We start from the raw sequence: 15666 nt of genomic DNA, 5'->3' as shown, positions 1-15666 counted from the left end.
TACTCACTAAAAATCTAATTAATGGGTTAATAATTGTTATTTACATTAAGCTTGAAATTTTAAAATTCAAAAAGTAAAGGGACTTAAAATGATCCAACTAGAGAATAATATGAACTAAATCTACTACAGTATAAAAGTAATAATTGAATTTAATCAAAAAAAAATTAACTGCTATTATTTGATTCATAACTAAAATTTCAAAACTCAAAAAATTATAAAAACTAAAATTGATGAATCTGAAAAATATAAAAATTAAAATTGATTAAATTAAACAGCATTTGCAAAATAGATATACTAATTGCAGAACTTTACCAGCAATATGAATGTTCCAATAAAAACATTGACTTTCTAGAAAAAGACAAGAACCTTTGAAAAATATGAATGAAAGGAGGCATAACAGCCCCTTTCTTGGGATGTTTATCTGATTAACACACATGACATGATTTACTTATTGTATAGCTCTTTTGACCAATTCTTTTCCCCCCCCCCTCCCCCCCTTTTTTTTTGATAAAAAAATTATTTGCCTCTTTGTGATGATTATTTAATAGTTTTTTTTTCTAGTAGACTAAAACGATTACATATGGGCTGACACCATAATGGTGTAAGCAAATGTTGACAAAGCTAAGAACAAGGTTCTGGGTAAAGGCCACAAGATCGTCTATTTAACGGTACGTTTTGAGCTGTTCAGTAATCAGAGAAGCCTTTGTTTGTAGAAGACAGAAGAAGAAGAAGAAGAAGAAGAAGAAAAAAAGGGAACAAAAGATGGCAATTCAGATTCCTAGAGTGAAACTTGGAACTCAAGGATTTGAGGTTTGAGATTGTGTTTCTTTCTAGTTATATTATTAGTTAAGAAAATGCTTTTTCTTTGGGGGTAAAACTAAAATCATTGTTTTTTGCTTACAGGTTTCAAAGCTGGGATTTGGGTGTATGGGTCTTTCAGGTCACAATAATTCAGTGTCAGATGAAGCTGGCATAGCCATCATTAAGCACGCATTCGAAAGAGGAATCACTCATTTCGATACAGCCGACATGTACGGACCCAAAACTAACGAAATTCTAGTTGGAAAGGTAACATCCTTTGTTTGATAAACTCTTCAAGTTGAATTACATTGAACTGTGAGGGATCCTTTTACTCTCACAATGTCCCACACTTTTGTGTCAATTACATGTTCGAAGATATGCGCGAGAGATGGCTTTTTTTAGTTTATGAAATCGATATGATTTGAAGGAATCTGGGAAACCTTTTTTGCAGGCATTGAAGCATTTGCCACGAGAGAAGGTACAGTTGGCTACAAAATTCGGTGTTGAAAGCATGGGTCCAGGTGGTCCGGTTATCAATGGCACTCCTGAATTTGTTCGTTCTTCACTTGAGGCTAGCCTTCAACGGCTTGATGTGGATTATATTGATCTTTACTATATAATCAGAGTTGACCACAAGACTCCTATAGAAGATACCGTAAGCATTGCTGCATTAAAAAACCCTGTTTTGTCTTCCTTTAACACAAATACGATTTTATTTTGTTTATGGGAAAATTAAGCATAATTTATATTTATTTCATGTATGATAGATGGAAGAACTGAAGAAGTTGGTGGAAGAGGGAAAAATAAAGTACATTGGTATATCTGAAGCTAGCCCCGAAACTATAAGGAGGGCACACGCTGTTCATCCTCTTACTGCCGTACAACTTGAGTGGTCGCTCTGGACTCGTGATGTTGAGGAAGAAATAATTCCCCTTTGCAGGTTTATTCTTCTATCTTGAATCATCATAACTTTTTTTCTTAAGTCACTTAAATGTTATTTGGATTTGAATGAGTATCAAGTATGGATATATTCAAAATTTTATATATTTGGGGGGTTATAAAGATACCCTTTTGTTCATATAGTTTGAAATTTGATTATTGATAGTCTTCTTCATATGGGAAGTTAAAATGTTGTTTTGAGTACTCTTGAGACTCAATAAACTCATGCTGTCAACAGTTTTAACTCTTTCAACTGCTGTGAGATTATACCTACTTCAATGTGTTCAACAATGCAGGAAACTGGGAATCGGGATTGTTCCATATAGTCCCCTTGGTCGTGGTTTCTTTGCCGGTAGAGCGAATAAGGATACCTCTAATACGCCTCTGGTATGGAGACTCACTTTATTTGGCTTTAATCTGTACTTAACCTATGTTATACGGACTCAAGAGTGAGTGTTGGATAACGGATAGGTGTTCGACATGAGTATATTTAATTTTTATCTAGGTTTCATTTTCATTTATTAGAAGGATGTTACCCTTGCATTTATATCCGAATAGATGTCAGAAACATGTTGGATATGAATATTTAAACACTCACTCTACAGTAACATGCTTCTGAGTTGTAAAAAACAGATTGACTGATTTCAAACATTTACTTTTGAAGAGAATGTTCCCAAGGTTTAGTGGAGAAAACTTGGAGAAAAATAGGATCCTATATTCGAAAGTAGAGAAGTTGGCTGAAAAGCATGGATGTACAGCTGCACAACTTGCACTTGCCTGGGTTCTTCATCAAGGGGATGATGTTGCCCCTATTCCTGGTAAGTCACATTCAATCACTTTCAACTTGGATTCCGAGGTGATCCACTATGAGTGTCTTTTTAAAGTTTTTTGATATATTTGGAGGGTTGTATTAAACACTCATGTCAAAATATGCGGGATATTTGACACGGATACTTGAAAAAGAAAAGAAAAGAGTCGGAGTAATATAGTAACCTGCAGAAATAGCATAAGTCTATGTTGTTTGAACTCTTCATTTTTTCTTTAAATGCCTGTGTCCAATACCTATGTCCAGCATATTTCCGGACATGATACGGGGCATACGACCTTCTAAAAATTCTCCAAACATATGTAAAAACTTAGGAAAATGAACATATCTGTGGTGGACACTCTGATACAAGTTCGAGTATCATAAGAATGGCCTGAAAATTCCTGTACCAAAATGGCAATTTTTATATAGTTTCCATTAAGATTTAGGACCAAAGCTTTTGACACTTTGTTTTCACTTCTTACAGGAACAACCAAGATAGAAAATCTAGATAGCAACATTGAATCAGTGAAAGTAAAGTTGACAAAAGAAGATTTGAAAGAAATTATAGATACGATCCCAATCCATGAGGTTGCAGGGAGTAATTATCCTGATTCTTTAAAGCAATTCACTTGGAAATACGGCAATACACCACCAAAGAAGAGCACCTAGGTTTAAAAACAGAGTTTTATGCGTGCTGGTGAACAGATTTACCAGGAAACTGCAACCACTGAAAGACTGGAAGTTTGTATCGATGCAGTACAAAAGCTTTGAATTGCCATTAATGGAGGGTTCAGTGAGAGGTGAAAGCCTGTATTTCCCAAATAAAACAAACTTCTGCCTGTGGTTTGTAGCTAGTAATCTCCCAATTCATGTATTACTGTGGTGTATGTATTTATTCTAATGTTATTGTGTCATGTTTTGTATCGTGTTCGAAATAATCAAGTCCAAGTTTCTACTTAGCTTTACTTGGACGAATAAGGTTTTACCTGTTGTTTGATAAGTGTACCTTTCTATTGTTCTTATACTGTTCTCTCATAATAATATAATCTCATTTATATGGGTGAATTCTGTATTAAGTTAAACTGAAGGCACAAATATTTACTCAGGTAATAAAAAATAAATTTGACTTCTGTTTTTAACTTTAATTTCAATGATTTATACTTAAGTTTGAGATTAAATTTGAATTAAATTTTCGATATTTATTAAAAGTAAAAAAGAATATCAAAAATTTTAATTACTCGAAACCAAGTTTTAAAATATTTAAATTCGACCTACATGGAAGCTTAAATTGCTCCAACTTTACAATTACTTAATAAAATTGTTATTTCTTTAAAAAATCAAATCCCAATCATTTACAATGAGACCTTTAAAGTCTTTTTATTTAAAAAGGATAAATTTTAAAACCATAAATAAATTGTAGTCTAATTTACAATATCATACATAAATTTAAAATTTATTAAATTTATATTTAACATTTTGATTAGATTCAATTTTCATAAACTACTAGTACCATTATCGATATAATACCCTTTTAAGTTTACATGACGCATGCACAAATAATTACAATTAAGCAACATAAAAATGCATTGATGTATATGTATTTACTTCTTTAAATGTCCACAAATAAGTCAAAATTAAAATTTCATGTAAACATTTGAACCAAATTCAAAGTTTTACGGGTATAATTGCACAAAATAAAATTTTATGTATTAAATTGCACATTAAATCAAAGTTGAGGTATAATTTTGATATTTATCTTTTTTTTTTTTTTAAATAGTCCTTTTCCTAACCTTCCACCTTTAGCCCAAAGTTCACCTAACTCAAACAGCACCAACAACATAGATAAAATCAGGACGAAGAAAAGGCCAAAACAAGCCCCCGAATTCACTCTTTTCCTCCCACTAAACAAAAGCCAATGGCCTCCTTATCCTTCCTCCACCTCTCCTCCGCCACCCGTTTTACCCCCCGCGCCACCCCTATTAACCACCGGGCTCGAACCCAGAAATCATTCTCCATCAGGTCCCAATCTGCCCCAGTCCTTTCCCAAGATGAGCTCAAAAAGCTTGCAGCTGACAAAGCGGTTGAGTCAGTCAAGTCAGGTATGGTCCTAGGCCTAGGAACAGGCTCAACAGCTGCCTTTGTGGTTGACAAACTGGGTCAACTCCTTTCCACCGGTCAACTTTCTAACATCGTCGGAATCCCAACCTCAAAAAGAACCCAAGAGCAAGCTGCATCGCTTAATATCCCTTTATCCACCCTTGACTTGCATCCCCATATTGATCTCGCCATTGATGGTGCTGATGAAGTTGACCCTAACCTCGACTTAGTTAAAGGCCGTGGGGGTGCACTTTTGCGAGAGAAAATGGTTGAAGCAGCTTCATCTTCTTTCATTGTAGTGGCTGATGATAGCAAGCTTGTTTCAGGGCTTGGAGGGAGTGGTTTAGCCATGCCTGTTGAAGTTGTGCAGTTTTGTTGGAAATATAACTTGGTTAGACTTGAAGGATTATTCAACGAGTTGGGTTGTGAAGCAAAGTTGAGATTAGCAGGGGATGGTAGTGAAAAGCCTTACGTGACTGATAATGGGAACTACATTGTGGATTTGTATTTCAAGAATCCAATAAAAGATGGGTTTGCAGCTGGGAAAGAGATTTCTGCCATGGAAGGCGTAGTGGAACATGGGTTGTTTTTAGGGATGGCTACCTCTGTTATTGTCGCTGGGAAGACAGGTGTGGAAGTTATGACTAAGTGATTGAAGAAGGCAAAGGTGAGGTGGAAGTTGCATTGTTGTTATTTCATATTTGAGGGGATTTTGATTCTGGGTTTTGGGGGCGGGGGATTAATGCAAATGTTTCGGATTTTGCTGCTGTGTATTGTAGAGTAACAGAACATTGTGGAATAATTGAGGATTTTGGAAATAAAATTGATGAATTGGTTAATGGTTATGTTGTGCTTCTATACTTGCAATGGTCTATCTAGTTTCCCTGTTCTTTGGGTTATTTTTGAAGTTTGGTTGGATTGATTTATGGGTTTATTGAAGTTGTTCTTTAGGTCATTTGTGGGATAATTTGTTGCTAAAATATTGATTTTGATCGTGTGTTAGACTAATTGTAAATTGTGGAATAATTGGGATTTGGAAATGTCCTGAATCGTCCAATGCTTGTATGGTTTTTGTAATGGCCTGCTTTGTTTTTTGGAATGGTTGCATCTTTGAAATAGCCTTGCCTGGCGCAGCTGTTAAGCGGTTTTGCTCCTTCTGGCTGCACCCGAGCACACCTAATCATGAAAGATTTGCTGGTAATACCTGTGTTTCCTGTTTCCTTTGTCATCGAGCATCGAAGTGTAAGTAATGAAGCATTGAACTTGAAAGCAGCCATCTTAACTCATCAGCATATAGCCAGACATTTTCCCTTGAACATCATGCCTTAGCTTTCTTGGTATTGTCTGCCTTTCCATTAGTCATTGAACATTGTAGAACTGGAATAGAAGTAAAGAAACATTGAACTTGAAACCAGCCATGTGAACCAATTAGCTTATAAACGACATGTTCAGATTAAATCCTTAACATCGTGCCTAAGATTATTTTGTAGTGCCTGCCTTTTTGGTTTCCATTAGTCATCGAACATTGTAGAGCTGAAATAGAAGCAATGAAGCATTGAGCTTGAAAGCATCCATATGAAGCCATTAGCATTATAACAAGACATTTTCAAAGTGAATCTGTTAGCATCAAGCCTGAGATTTGTTGGTAGTGCCTGCCTTTCCATTAGCCATTGAGCATTGTAGAACTGAAATAGAAGAAATGAAAGAGTGAACTTGAAAGCAGCTACATGAACCATATAGCATATAACAATACATTTTAAAGTTAATCTGTTAGCATCATGCTTGAGATTTCTTCGTTTGGCCTGCTTTTCCATTAGTCATTGAGATTCTAGAACTGAAATACAAGTAATGAAACGTTGAACTCAGAAGGCAGCCATATGAACCAAATAGCGTATAACATAACATTTTCAGACTGAGTCCATTAGCATCATGCCTAAGATTATTTGGTTGTGCTTGTCTTTCTGCTTTCATTAGTCGTCAAACATTGTATAACTGAAATAGAAGCGATGAAACATTGAATTTAAAAGTAGCCATATGAACCCAATAGCATATAACATAACAGGACATTTTCAAAATGAATCTGTTAGCATCATGCCTAAGATTTGTTGGTAGACCTGCTTTTCCATTTCCATTAGTACTGTGTTTTGGGGCTGTAATAGGTTCATTTTATCTACTATTGTGTAGGCAACGTGACCACTTACTCATCATCTGCAACAAGTGCTTCACTCTGTTCTTTATAAATCCTGCTTTGGTTCATAGGCTCTGTGGCCCTACAGTGCTATAAACTCAAGATATGAACGTGTGCTGTAGAAACTGATTTAGGTCCTATGAGATAGGGTGTAAATTAAAAAAGAAATGATTTAATAGTTCTTTGAATGTTTACCTGATAACACATGTTGTGATTATTTAGCTCTTTTGACCAATTTTTTGCCTCCTTTTTCAATATCTTATTTAATAGTTCTTCCATTAGCTTAATTTTGAATGTCTGCAACAAAGTAGTCGAAATCAATTACCTATGGGGTGACATATTCAGAATTATTTTATAGTTCCTTCTTTTTAACGATATGTTTTGAGTTGCTATATAATCAGAAAGGCCTCCATTGAGAAGAAAAAGGAAACAAACGATGGTTGATGAACAGCAGAGAGTTCAGATTCCTCGAGTGAAACTTGGAACTCAAGGACTTGAGGTTTTAGGTTTCGTTATTATTAATTATATTAGCTAAGAAAATGCATTTTTTGTTGTAAAATCCTTTGTTTTTGTTTGCAGGTTTCAAAGTTAGGGTTTGGGTGTATGGGTCTTTCTGGATCTTTCATGATCCGGTCTCAGATGATGTTGGCATAATGATCATTAAGCACGCATTTGAAGAAGGAATCACTTTCTTCGATACAACTGACTTGTATGGACACAAAACTAATGAAATTCTGGTCGAAAAGGTAATTACCTTTGATAAATTGTGTAGTGTTTTAAGTTGAATTACATCGACACTTTGTGTCTATTACATGTTCAAAGATAAGTATGAGAGATGGCTTTTTTAGTTTATCAAACTGATATGATTTCATGTTTTCATTCTTGTTCTTGGCTTGTAAAAGGAATTCAATAATTTGGGAAACCAACATTATCATTTATTTTAATATTTTGCAGGCATTGAAGCAGTTACCGTGAGAGAAGGTACAGTTGGCTACAAAATTCGGCGTTGAAAGCATTGGTCCAGGTGGTCTTGTTGTCAGTGGCACTCCTGAATACGTTTGTGCTTCTCTTGAGAGTAGCCTTAAACGCCTTGATGTGGATTACATTGATCTTTACTATATAATCAGAGTTGACACCAAGACTCCTATAGCGGAGACTGTAAGTATTGCTGCTTTAGAAACCCTTTGTTATTGGTTTTCAGTTTTTCTAAAATATATGTGTATGAGGCATATTCGAATATGATATAAAGGTTAATCATCCAAACATTTCCTTATTGGCTGTGTTTTCAGAACCTGACCAGACCGGCTGGTTGGACTGGGAACCAGCTGATACACTGGTCTGCAACAAGGCAAAAAACTGGTTGATCCGCAAACTATTACAGACTGGTTGAATCGGTTGAACCAGATTTTATAATTATATATATTTAATTTTTATGATTTTTTAAATGATTTATTTGATTTGAATCAGATGGACTGGGAACCGGAGGTCTGACCGGTTCTACCACCGGTCCAGTTCCGAAAACATTGCTTATTGGATACATACTATCCATCTTGAGTGTGCATGCCTAGTTGGAAACCATTTTAAAACTCATGTTATTTGGACTCAAGGATGAGTGTCCAACACATGTATGTGTTCGGCATAAATATGGACCTTTAAACATTCTCTTCTTGGGGACATACCCATATTAGGTAGAACCTGGACATAAGGGTGAGCATTGGATACCTGTATGTCCAAATATATGTTAGGCTCAGATGTCAAATACTATTTATTTTATGGAAAAATTAAGTATATTTATATTTATTTTATGTTTGTAAGATGGAAGAACTGTAAGAAGTTGGTGGAAGAAGGAAAAATAAAGTATATTGGTATATCTGAAGCTAGCCCTGAAACTATAAGGAGGGCACACGCCGTTCATCCCATTACTGCTGTACAAATGGAGTGGGCCCTCTGGACTCATGATATTGAGGAAGAAGTAGTTCCCCTTTGCAGGTTTCTTCTTCTATCTTGAATTATTATCCAGACTCGAACTACCCTTTGTAGGTTTCTTCTTCTATCTTGAATCATTATCCAGACTCGAACTAGTGTTGAATACATGTATGTGTTCAATGTTAATATTTTCAAAAATGTTAGGGTTTTTTTTTCCCGGAATGATCATACTCTACCCTCTTATCTATATCAAACATATTGAATACGGATCCTTTAGAGAAAATGAAAAGTCTAGCTATCATAGATTGAAATTCGATTATTGATAGTCTTTCATTTCCCAAGTTAAATGTTGTTCGAGTATTCTTGAGGCTCAAGATACTCGAGCTTTTTAACAATTAACTCTTTCCAACTCCTATGAGATTATGCCTACGTAAAATGCATTCAACAATGCAGGGGACTTGGAATTGGGATTGTTCCATACAGTCCCCTTGGTCAAGGGTTTCTCTGAAAATAGTTATCTGGTATGAAACTCTCCTTATTTTGGCTTTTAAACCCATCACATGGACTCAGAAGTCACTGTCAGATGCTATTGTGTATCTGACACGAGGATTCTCAGCTTTTGGTAAGTTTTTCTATATATACAAAGGATCATACTTGTATCTATATCCAAATACATATTAAACACACATGTCAGACGTAGATACTTGGAAAATGAAGAGTACATATGAATTTAATCTTGTACAGTAATAACCCTTTAAGTCTTAATAGATAGATTCATTGACTGATTACAAATATCTACTTTTTAAGGCAATGTTCCCAAGGTTTCAAGGAGAAAACTTGGACAAAACCAGGATCTTATATTTGAAAGTAGAGAAGTTGGCTGAAAAGCATATATGTACAGCAGCAAACTTGCACTTGCCTGGGTTCTTCATCAAGGGGATGATGTTGCCCCTATTCCTGGTAAGTCACATTCAATCATTTTCAATCCGGACTCCCTTGTTGTATCATGTAACTCGGATTGAAGCATGACTATTGGACAAAGTTTCATGTATATCAAGGATCAAGGATCCTTGTAGGATCACATCCGGATACTTATGCCGAGATATGAGTTGGACACAGGTACCCCATATCCAAATATGTGAAGTATTGGATGCGGATACTTTTAAAAGAAAATGAAGAGTCGAAATAATATAGCGGCCTACAGATATATTTGACTAGAATTCACTGCAGAAGCAGCAAAATGGCCTCAAAAATCTTGAGCCAAAAGATCATAGCTTTTAAAACTTCCTTGTCTTCTTACTGGAACAACCAAGATAAAGAAAATCTTGATAGCAACATTGAATCACTGAAAGTAAAGCTGACAGAAGAAGATTTGAAAGAAATTTCAGAAATAATCCCAATCAATGAAGTTGCAGGGGCTTACTTTGCCTGAAAATTTAATGCAATTCACGTGGAAATATACCAATACACCACCAAAGAACAACGCCAAGGTTTAAAAAACCAAACTTTATGGTTTTTGGTGAATGGACTTCCAAGGAAACTGCAACCACTGTAAGACTGATAGTTTGTATTGATGAGTTACTAAAGCTTTGGATTTCCATCAATGTTCAGTGAGAGCTGAAGCCTGCATTACCCAAATAAACCAAAATTCTCCCACTGATTTGTAGTTAGTAACCATCTATGTACTAATGCTGTGTTTATATATATATATTAATGTTGTCATATTTTGTAGTGTTTTAATTGTTTTTTCATGTTTTGTTAGAAATAATCCTGATTGTTTCATAAGTTTATGTTTTTTTTTATTGTTATAATACATATTTTATCTCTTATTTTCTCTCATTTTCATTGACTAATACATTCACATTCACATTGGTGAATTCTGTATCAAGCTAAATTGAAGGCACAAATAGAAATTCTACCAAACATCAAATGAACCTTTAAACTAATTGAATAATATGATTTTTGAAAATCTTCTTAATCCGATCCTTAAACAAGTTTACTTGTAACCCAAAATTTAAAAATAATCAAGTTGAATTGAGCTTTATAGATATTGGAGAGGACTTGAAATTTGAAGTTCACTTCAAGTATAACTGAATTCACTTTTAAAGTGACATTTTGATTTGAATTAAATATCTAATTATTGACTTTGCTTTATCTCATTTCTTATATTATTTATGCTGAAGTTTGAAACCAAATTATAGTTCAAATTGAAATTTTTGGATATTTATTAAAAATAATTATGTATTAAAGATATTTTAGAAACACGATTATACACACAAACTATTAAAGTCAAACATTAAAATACTTGAAAATTTGAATGACTCAAGCTCAATATAGTCAAAACAAGGGAGTTGGAAGGGAGAGGATGGGTGCGGGTTAAGAAAGATGGCAAGCCTCTAATGTTAGTAAATGGGAAAGCCTTGGTTTTCTTGTTCATACTGATCTTCGCCTTTTAAGCGTAAAAATATAGCTTTTCGTCGTAGATGACGTCAATTGTTATAATATTAACACCATGTTTGGTTTGGTGTATTGGCACCAATATACCCTTAATCGATGGGTCCCATCTAATTCCTCTCTAATCTTTCGTTTGGTTCAATGTATTGCTAATACGCGTGTAATCCATTATTTTCCTAATCGGTGAAAACCACCGATTTCTATTCCCGTCTTTTGCCCAGATTAGGTACCGCTTCAGCAAACCCTCCCTGTTTTACCCTCCCCGATCCCCTTTGTTTCTCTTCTGTTCCTTCTACCTTCATCCGATTTGCTTCCTTGTTTCTTTGCTTTTCTTTTCTGCCGATTTGCTCCCAGTTTATTTTCTTTTCTTTTCTGCCGATTTGCTCCCCCGTTTCTTTTCGGTTTTCAGATTAAAAGAATCAGGCCACGTTTGGTTGGCACCCTCTTTATTCTTGGGAGAATATCAATGCCTTTGTTTGGTTGGTTCCCTCAAATGCGTAATAGGGATTCAGTGCTGAATGCTTTGAATGGCCATTCCGACCATGGCCGAATAGAAATAAAGAAAATTCTTCCCAAAATCTCCTTCACACTTTCTCTGCAAATGCGTTCAAAGTTGCTTCTTTTATCACAGCATTACACTTTCAGATTAGCAGATTTTGCTTTTCAAGTTTAATTTCGTTTGGTTTCTGTTCTTGCAATAATCAAATTTTGTTTAGAAGGGTTTTCGGTGATGGGTTTTCTTTAAATTTTTCTAAAAATATAAGCTACAACTCAACTCTCAAGTCTCTGTCTTTCGGGGGAGATAATGTTTCGTTCTCTTATGGGAAACCTATGGACTAGAATTGAATTGCTTGGAGTCAATCGTAATCACCATATCGATCTCTTCCTCTTAATCCTTATTTTGCTGCTGGAGAGGACAAAAATAAACTAATTAATGGAGGAGATAACTCAAAATTTGATGAATTTATATTGTTTGTAATACTCACGCATATCTCTTTTGCAATATTTGTCATTCTTTAAGTTAGAGTTTTATTCCCAAATTTCTTACTGATAATCACTTGGTCTTCATTATTGTATTTTACAGTATTTCAGATTTGTTTCAGGTTTGGAGATAAGGTGCAAAAGATGAAAATTTATTAAGAAATATATGTTATAGTGCTTTGGAGTAGACAAGTTGATGTCCAGACACTAGAGGGTCAAATGGAAACAGAAGTTATGGTAGCGGGCAGTATAGACGGCTCCGTCAGGTATAAATGGAGTTGAAAATAGATATAGATGTATCTGCATCCTCTTCCAAGTACAAGATGTCTCCGATTCCCTATTATTGTAGTATAAATTCAACTAGTTTAGGTGGATCTACAATTTATTAACTTGGGGCATTACTTGTTGGCATTTCTTTGCGTTTATCACATTTATTGGTGTCAAAATACAATATGCTGAAGTGTGTCATCTATTACTCTGTTCGGAGTAATAACCTCTAATTTGAAATGGTTGTGTCAGTTCTTCCAGTGTTCATGTATCAGGGTTGGGTGACCTAAACATGCCATACTTCTTGCAACTTGCTGTCAAGTGCGATTACAATTAGGTCTCCTTTCCAATTTTGTTGTGACATTGGAACCTCTACATGTCTTGCTCATCTTTTTGTTCTGCCAATGATCTGGTATTCTTTTTGGCGTTACCATCTAACATTACATATCCCTTCCTATTGTTGTATTGGAGCTATTACTTGTTGTGATGCATGGTGCATTCTCCTCCCACTGCAACACACATGCAGATGCACTTGTTCTTTCTCACTTCCATTTTTCTGTTCACTGTCTGTTACATTGTATTTCTAAGCATTTGTCTTGTTGATTTGTTATTTTCTACTGGTTGCTATTGTGACATATGTTTAGCTTCTTTCGATGGCACATATATTTTATTAATTATTGGATAGGTGGAGTATTCACTGTGTTTATACCAGTATTTTTTACAAAAAACATACAACCATGACAGGTATTTCATGTATGTGTCAACAGCACATACTGATCCAACTTACAATAGAATTCTAGTAATGATAACAATAAACTATCCACCAAATGAATTTTACAACTTTAACCTTAGAAAAAAAAGGGCATTATGTGCTATATAACAACAGCATAAACTCCATTACTTTTCAGTTTTCATGATCTGTAAATGGCATAAAATCCAGAACTTAATGGCATAAAACAATAGAACTACGTTCTATTAGCAGAAAATAGATTATAAAAGAACATTCTGCATACCAGTCAGCAAAATCACCCCAAAAGAACTCATATATTTCTCTCCCAACGTCCCCAAAGAAATATTTGTTATAACTCTCAGAGACAGCATCAATAAGCATATGCAGTTTTGAGAGTAATTATTGTTTAGGTTGGGTTTGAAGTTCTTTTACTTGTCTATTTTGTGTTTATTCTGGATTTCTTTTAATGGTAATTGTTTATTTACTGCAAGCGAGTGTTAGATATGTTATATTGATTCTTATTTAGGGTGGAGAGTTGAAGCTTTGAAACTGAAATGAATTAGCTTTTCCTTGAGCAGGACACCATGAAAGGCCATCTTATAACTGGGAGTATGATGTTCACAAGCTCATGCACCTAGAGGAATTGACTTAAATTTTCCTTTCACACGATTGGCCGCTCAGCAGCACTAATTATGGGAACTGGCAACAACTTGTTCGCTACAAAAAAAACAATTCAAAGATGAGGTAATTATAACCGATTGGTGGAAATGCATATATGTGAAAAAATGAAAATCTTCATATCAAGCGTATTCAGTTTTCTTGTTGACCATTCCTGGTTGCTCAGCTGCTCAAAAATTCAAACCATTTTATTGGTTTTCAGCTTACTTGCACTGCAAATTCACCACTCTTGTTGAACATGAAGAGGGTGGTCGAGCGACAAAATTTCTTGCACTCGATAATTGCCTTCCAGGGCGCAAGTTCTTGTAGGTATCTATCATAAGTTTTGACCATTTCGTTTAGGTTCTTTCTTTTGGTCTTTGCTGGAAGCTAATTAATGAATTCTGGCTTTCTCTGATCTTTTAGATTGTTGATATTTAATATGATCCAGGACCTTATGAGGTTCAATACGATGAAGAATGGCTGGCAATAACACATAAATTGAACTGTCTTTCCTTTGACCTTCTGACGTGGAGACTTTGGGTGTGTGTATACATGACATTTTTGTTTTGGCCATGCCACTCATCTCGCTCGCTCTCTCTTGGGTGGTTTTTACAAGAACTAGTGAGCCGACAACTGCTGTTCTAATATGTAGGAGAACACAGCTCTGACATGCAAAAAATCAATGTTCAAACTTTTTGATGTTGTAAAACTATATAACATATGGATTATGATGTAGAATTTCATTTTCATCTAACATTTTCTTAATATAAGTTAATTATGTTTATGCAGAATATAATTCTCAAGTTATATTTTGATTTTAGTAAATTCATATAAGAACATTTTATTATTAAGAATTTTATGAAATTATATATCATTATTAAATTATATTTAATATTAATTATTTTAAATTGTATAAATTCATATAAGAAAATTATTATCAATAATTTTATGAAATTATATATTATTATTAAATTATATGTAATAATAATTATTTTAAATTATACAAATTCATATAAGAAAATTTATTAGTTATAATTATTTTAAATTTTATTAAATTATATATTTTAAATATAATATATTTAATAATAATTATGTTAAATTATATTTTATAGTATCATATATTATGATTTGAGTAAATTCATATAAGAATATTGATTATTAAGAATTTTATTAAATTATATATTTTAATTATAATATATTTAATAATAATTATGTTAAAATATGATTAAATTATTTATTATTGATAATAATAATCTTATTAAAATTTAAATAACAATAACAATAATCATTTACACCCAAACAAATTTATGCTAAGGGTATTTTAGTCATTTTAGTTTTTTCCATTATGCTATTACACCTCTATTTCATTCAACCAAACACAAGATTACTATTACGCCTCTATTCCATTACATTCAATCAAACAGTTGATTTGCTATTACACCTCTATTCCATTACACTATTTTATTTTAATTAAACTATTTTATTTTAATAATTTCGAAAAAATTAGCTTTTGTTTCCCAATTTGTAAAAATTGGAAGCAATTCCTAAAAGATTAATTTTCCCTTATTTAAGCATTTAGACCAAAAAATCATATACGTGAGTAACTATGGTATAAAGTGTTATGTTTTTGTCACTGAGTCGTTAATTACAGATAACGGTGTAATGGTAAGCTGACATGACACGTTAAATTCAAACAAATTTTTAGATTAAATTCTAAAATTAGTTATTATATTTTTTTTCATTTTGATTATTTTAATTTTTTTCTTTTATGTTCTTTTAACTTTTTTTTTCATTCTCTTTTGCTTTTTCTTTTAT

At 33.8% G+C, this 15666-nt stretch overlaps 2 protein-coding genes, 1 long non-coding RNA gene and 1 pseudogene across 7 annotated transcripts; all 4 read left to right on the top strand.

Moving 5' to 3' along the window:
• Positions 1 to 360: 360 nt before the first annotated feature.
• On the top strand, positions 361 to 3613 carry LOC107899154 (perakine reductase). Its single transcript, XM_016824779.2, has 7 exons — positions 361 to 810; positions 904 to 1068; positions 1253 to 1456; positions 1569 to 1741; positions 2037 to 2127; positions 2405 to 2558; positions 3033 to 3613. Exons 1-7 carry the CDS (start codon positions 763 to 765, stop codon positions 3215 to 3217), a joined length of 1020 nt encoding a protein of 339 aa, XP_016680268.2. The 5' UTR covers positions 361 to 762; the 3' UTR covers positions 3218 to 3613.
• Positions 3614 to 4354: 741 nt separating this feature from the next.
• On the top strand, positions 4355 to 5484 carry LOC107898141 (probable ribose-5-phosphate isomerase 3, chloroplastic). The gene has a single exon (XM_016823681.2). The coding sequence runs from the start codon at positions 4464 to 4466 to the stop codon at positions 5295 to 5297; it is 834 nt and encodes a 277-aa protein (XP_016679170.2). The 5' UTR covers positions 4355 to 4463; the 3' UTR covers positions 5298 to 5484.
• Positions 5485 to 5632: 148 nt separating this feature from the next.
• On the top strand, positions 5633 to 10499 carry LOC107899153 (probable aldo-keto reductase 1; annotated as a pseudogene).
• A 672-nt stretch (positions 10500 to 11171) lies between these two features.
• LOC107899151 (uncharacterized) lies at positions 11172 to 14642 on the top strand. 5 transcript variants are annotated; one of them, XR_005917041.1, is made up of 5 exons: positions 11241 to 11439; positions 12317 to 12460; positions 13770 to 13935; positions 14072 to 14178; positions 14300 to 14642. It is a non-coding gene; the product is annotated as an uncharacterized lncRNA (long non-coding RNA). The 5 variants fall into 5 exon arrangements; XR_001684591.2 differs by having other exon boundaries at positions 11172 to 12460; positions 14072 to 14174; XR_001684590.2 differs by having other exon boundaries at positions 11172 to 12460; positions 14072 to 14174; positions 14275 to 14642.
• Positions 14643 to 15666: the final 1024 nt, after the last annotated feature.

The sequence above is a fragment of the Gossypium hirsutum genome, chromosome D08, assembly GCF_007990345.1.
Source record: "Gossypium hirsutum isolate 1008001.06 chromosome D08, Gossypium_hirsutum_v2.1, whole genome shotgun sequence".
NCBI classification, from domain to species: Eukaryota; Viridiplantae; Streptophyta; class Magnoliopsida; order Malvales; family Malvaceae; genus Gossypium; species Gossypium hirsutum.
This window is presented reverse-complemented; position numbering and strand designations above follow the sequence as displayed.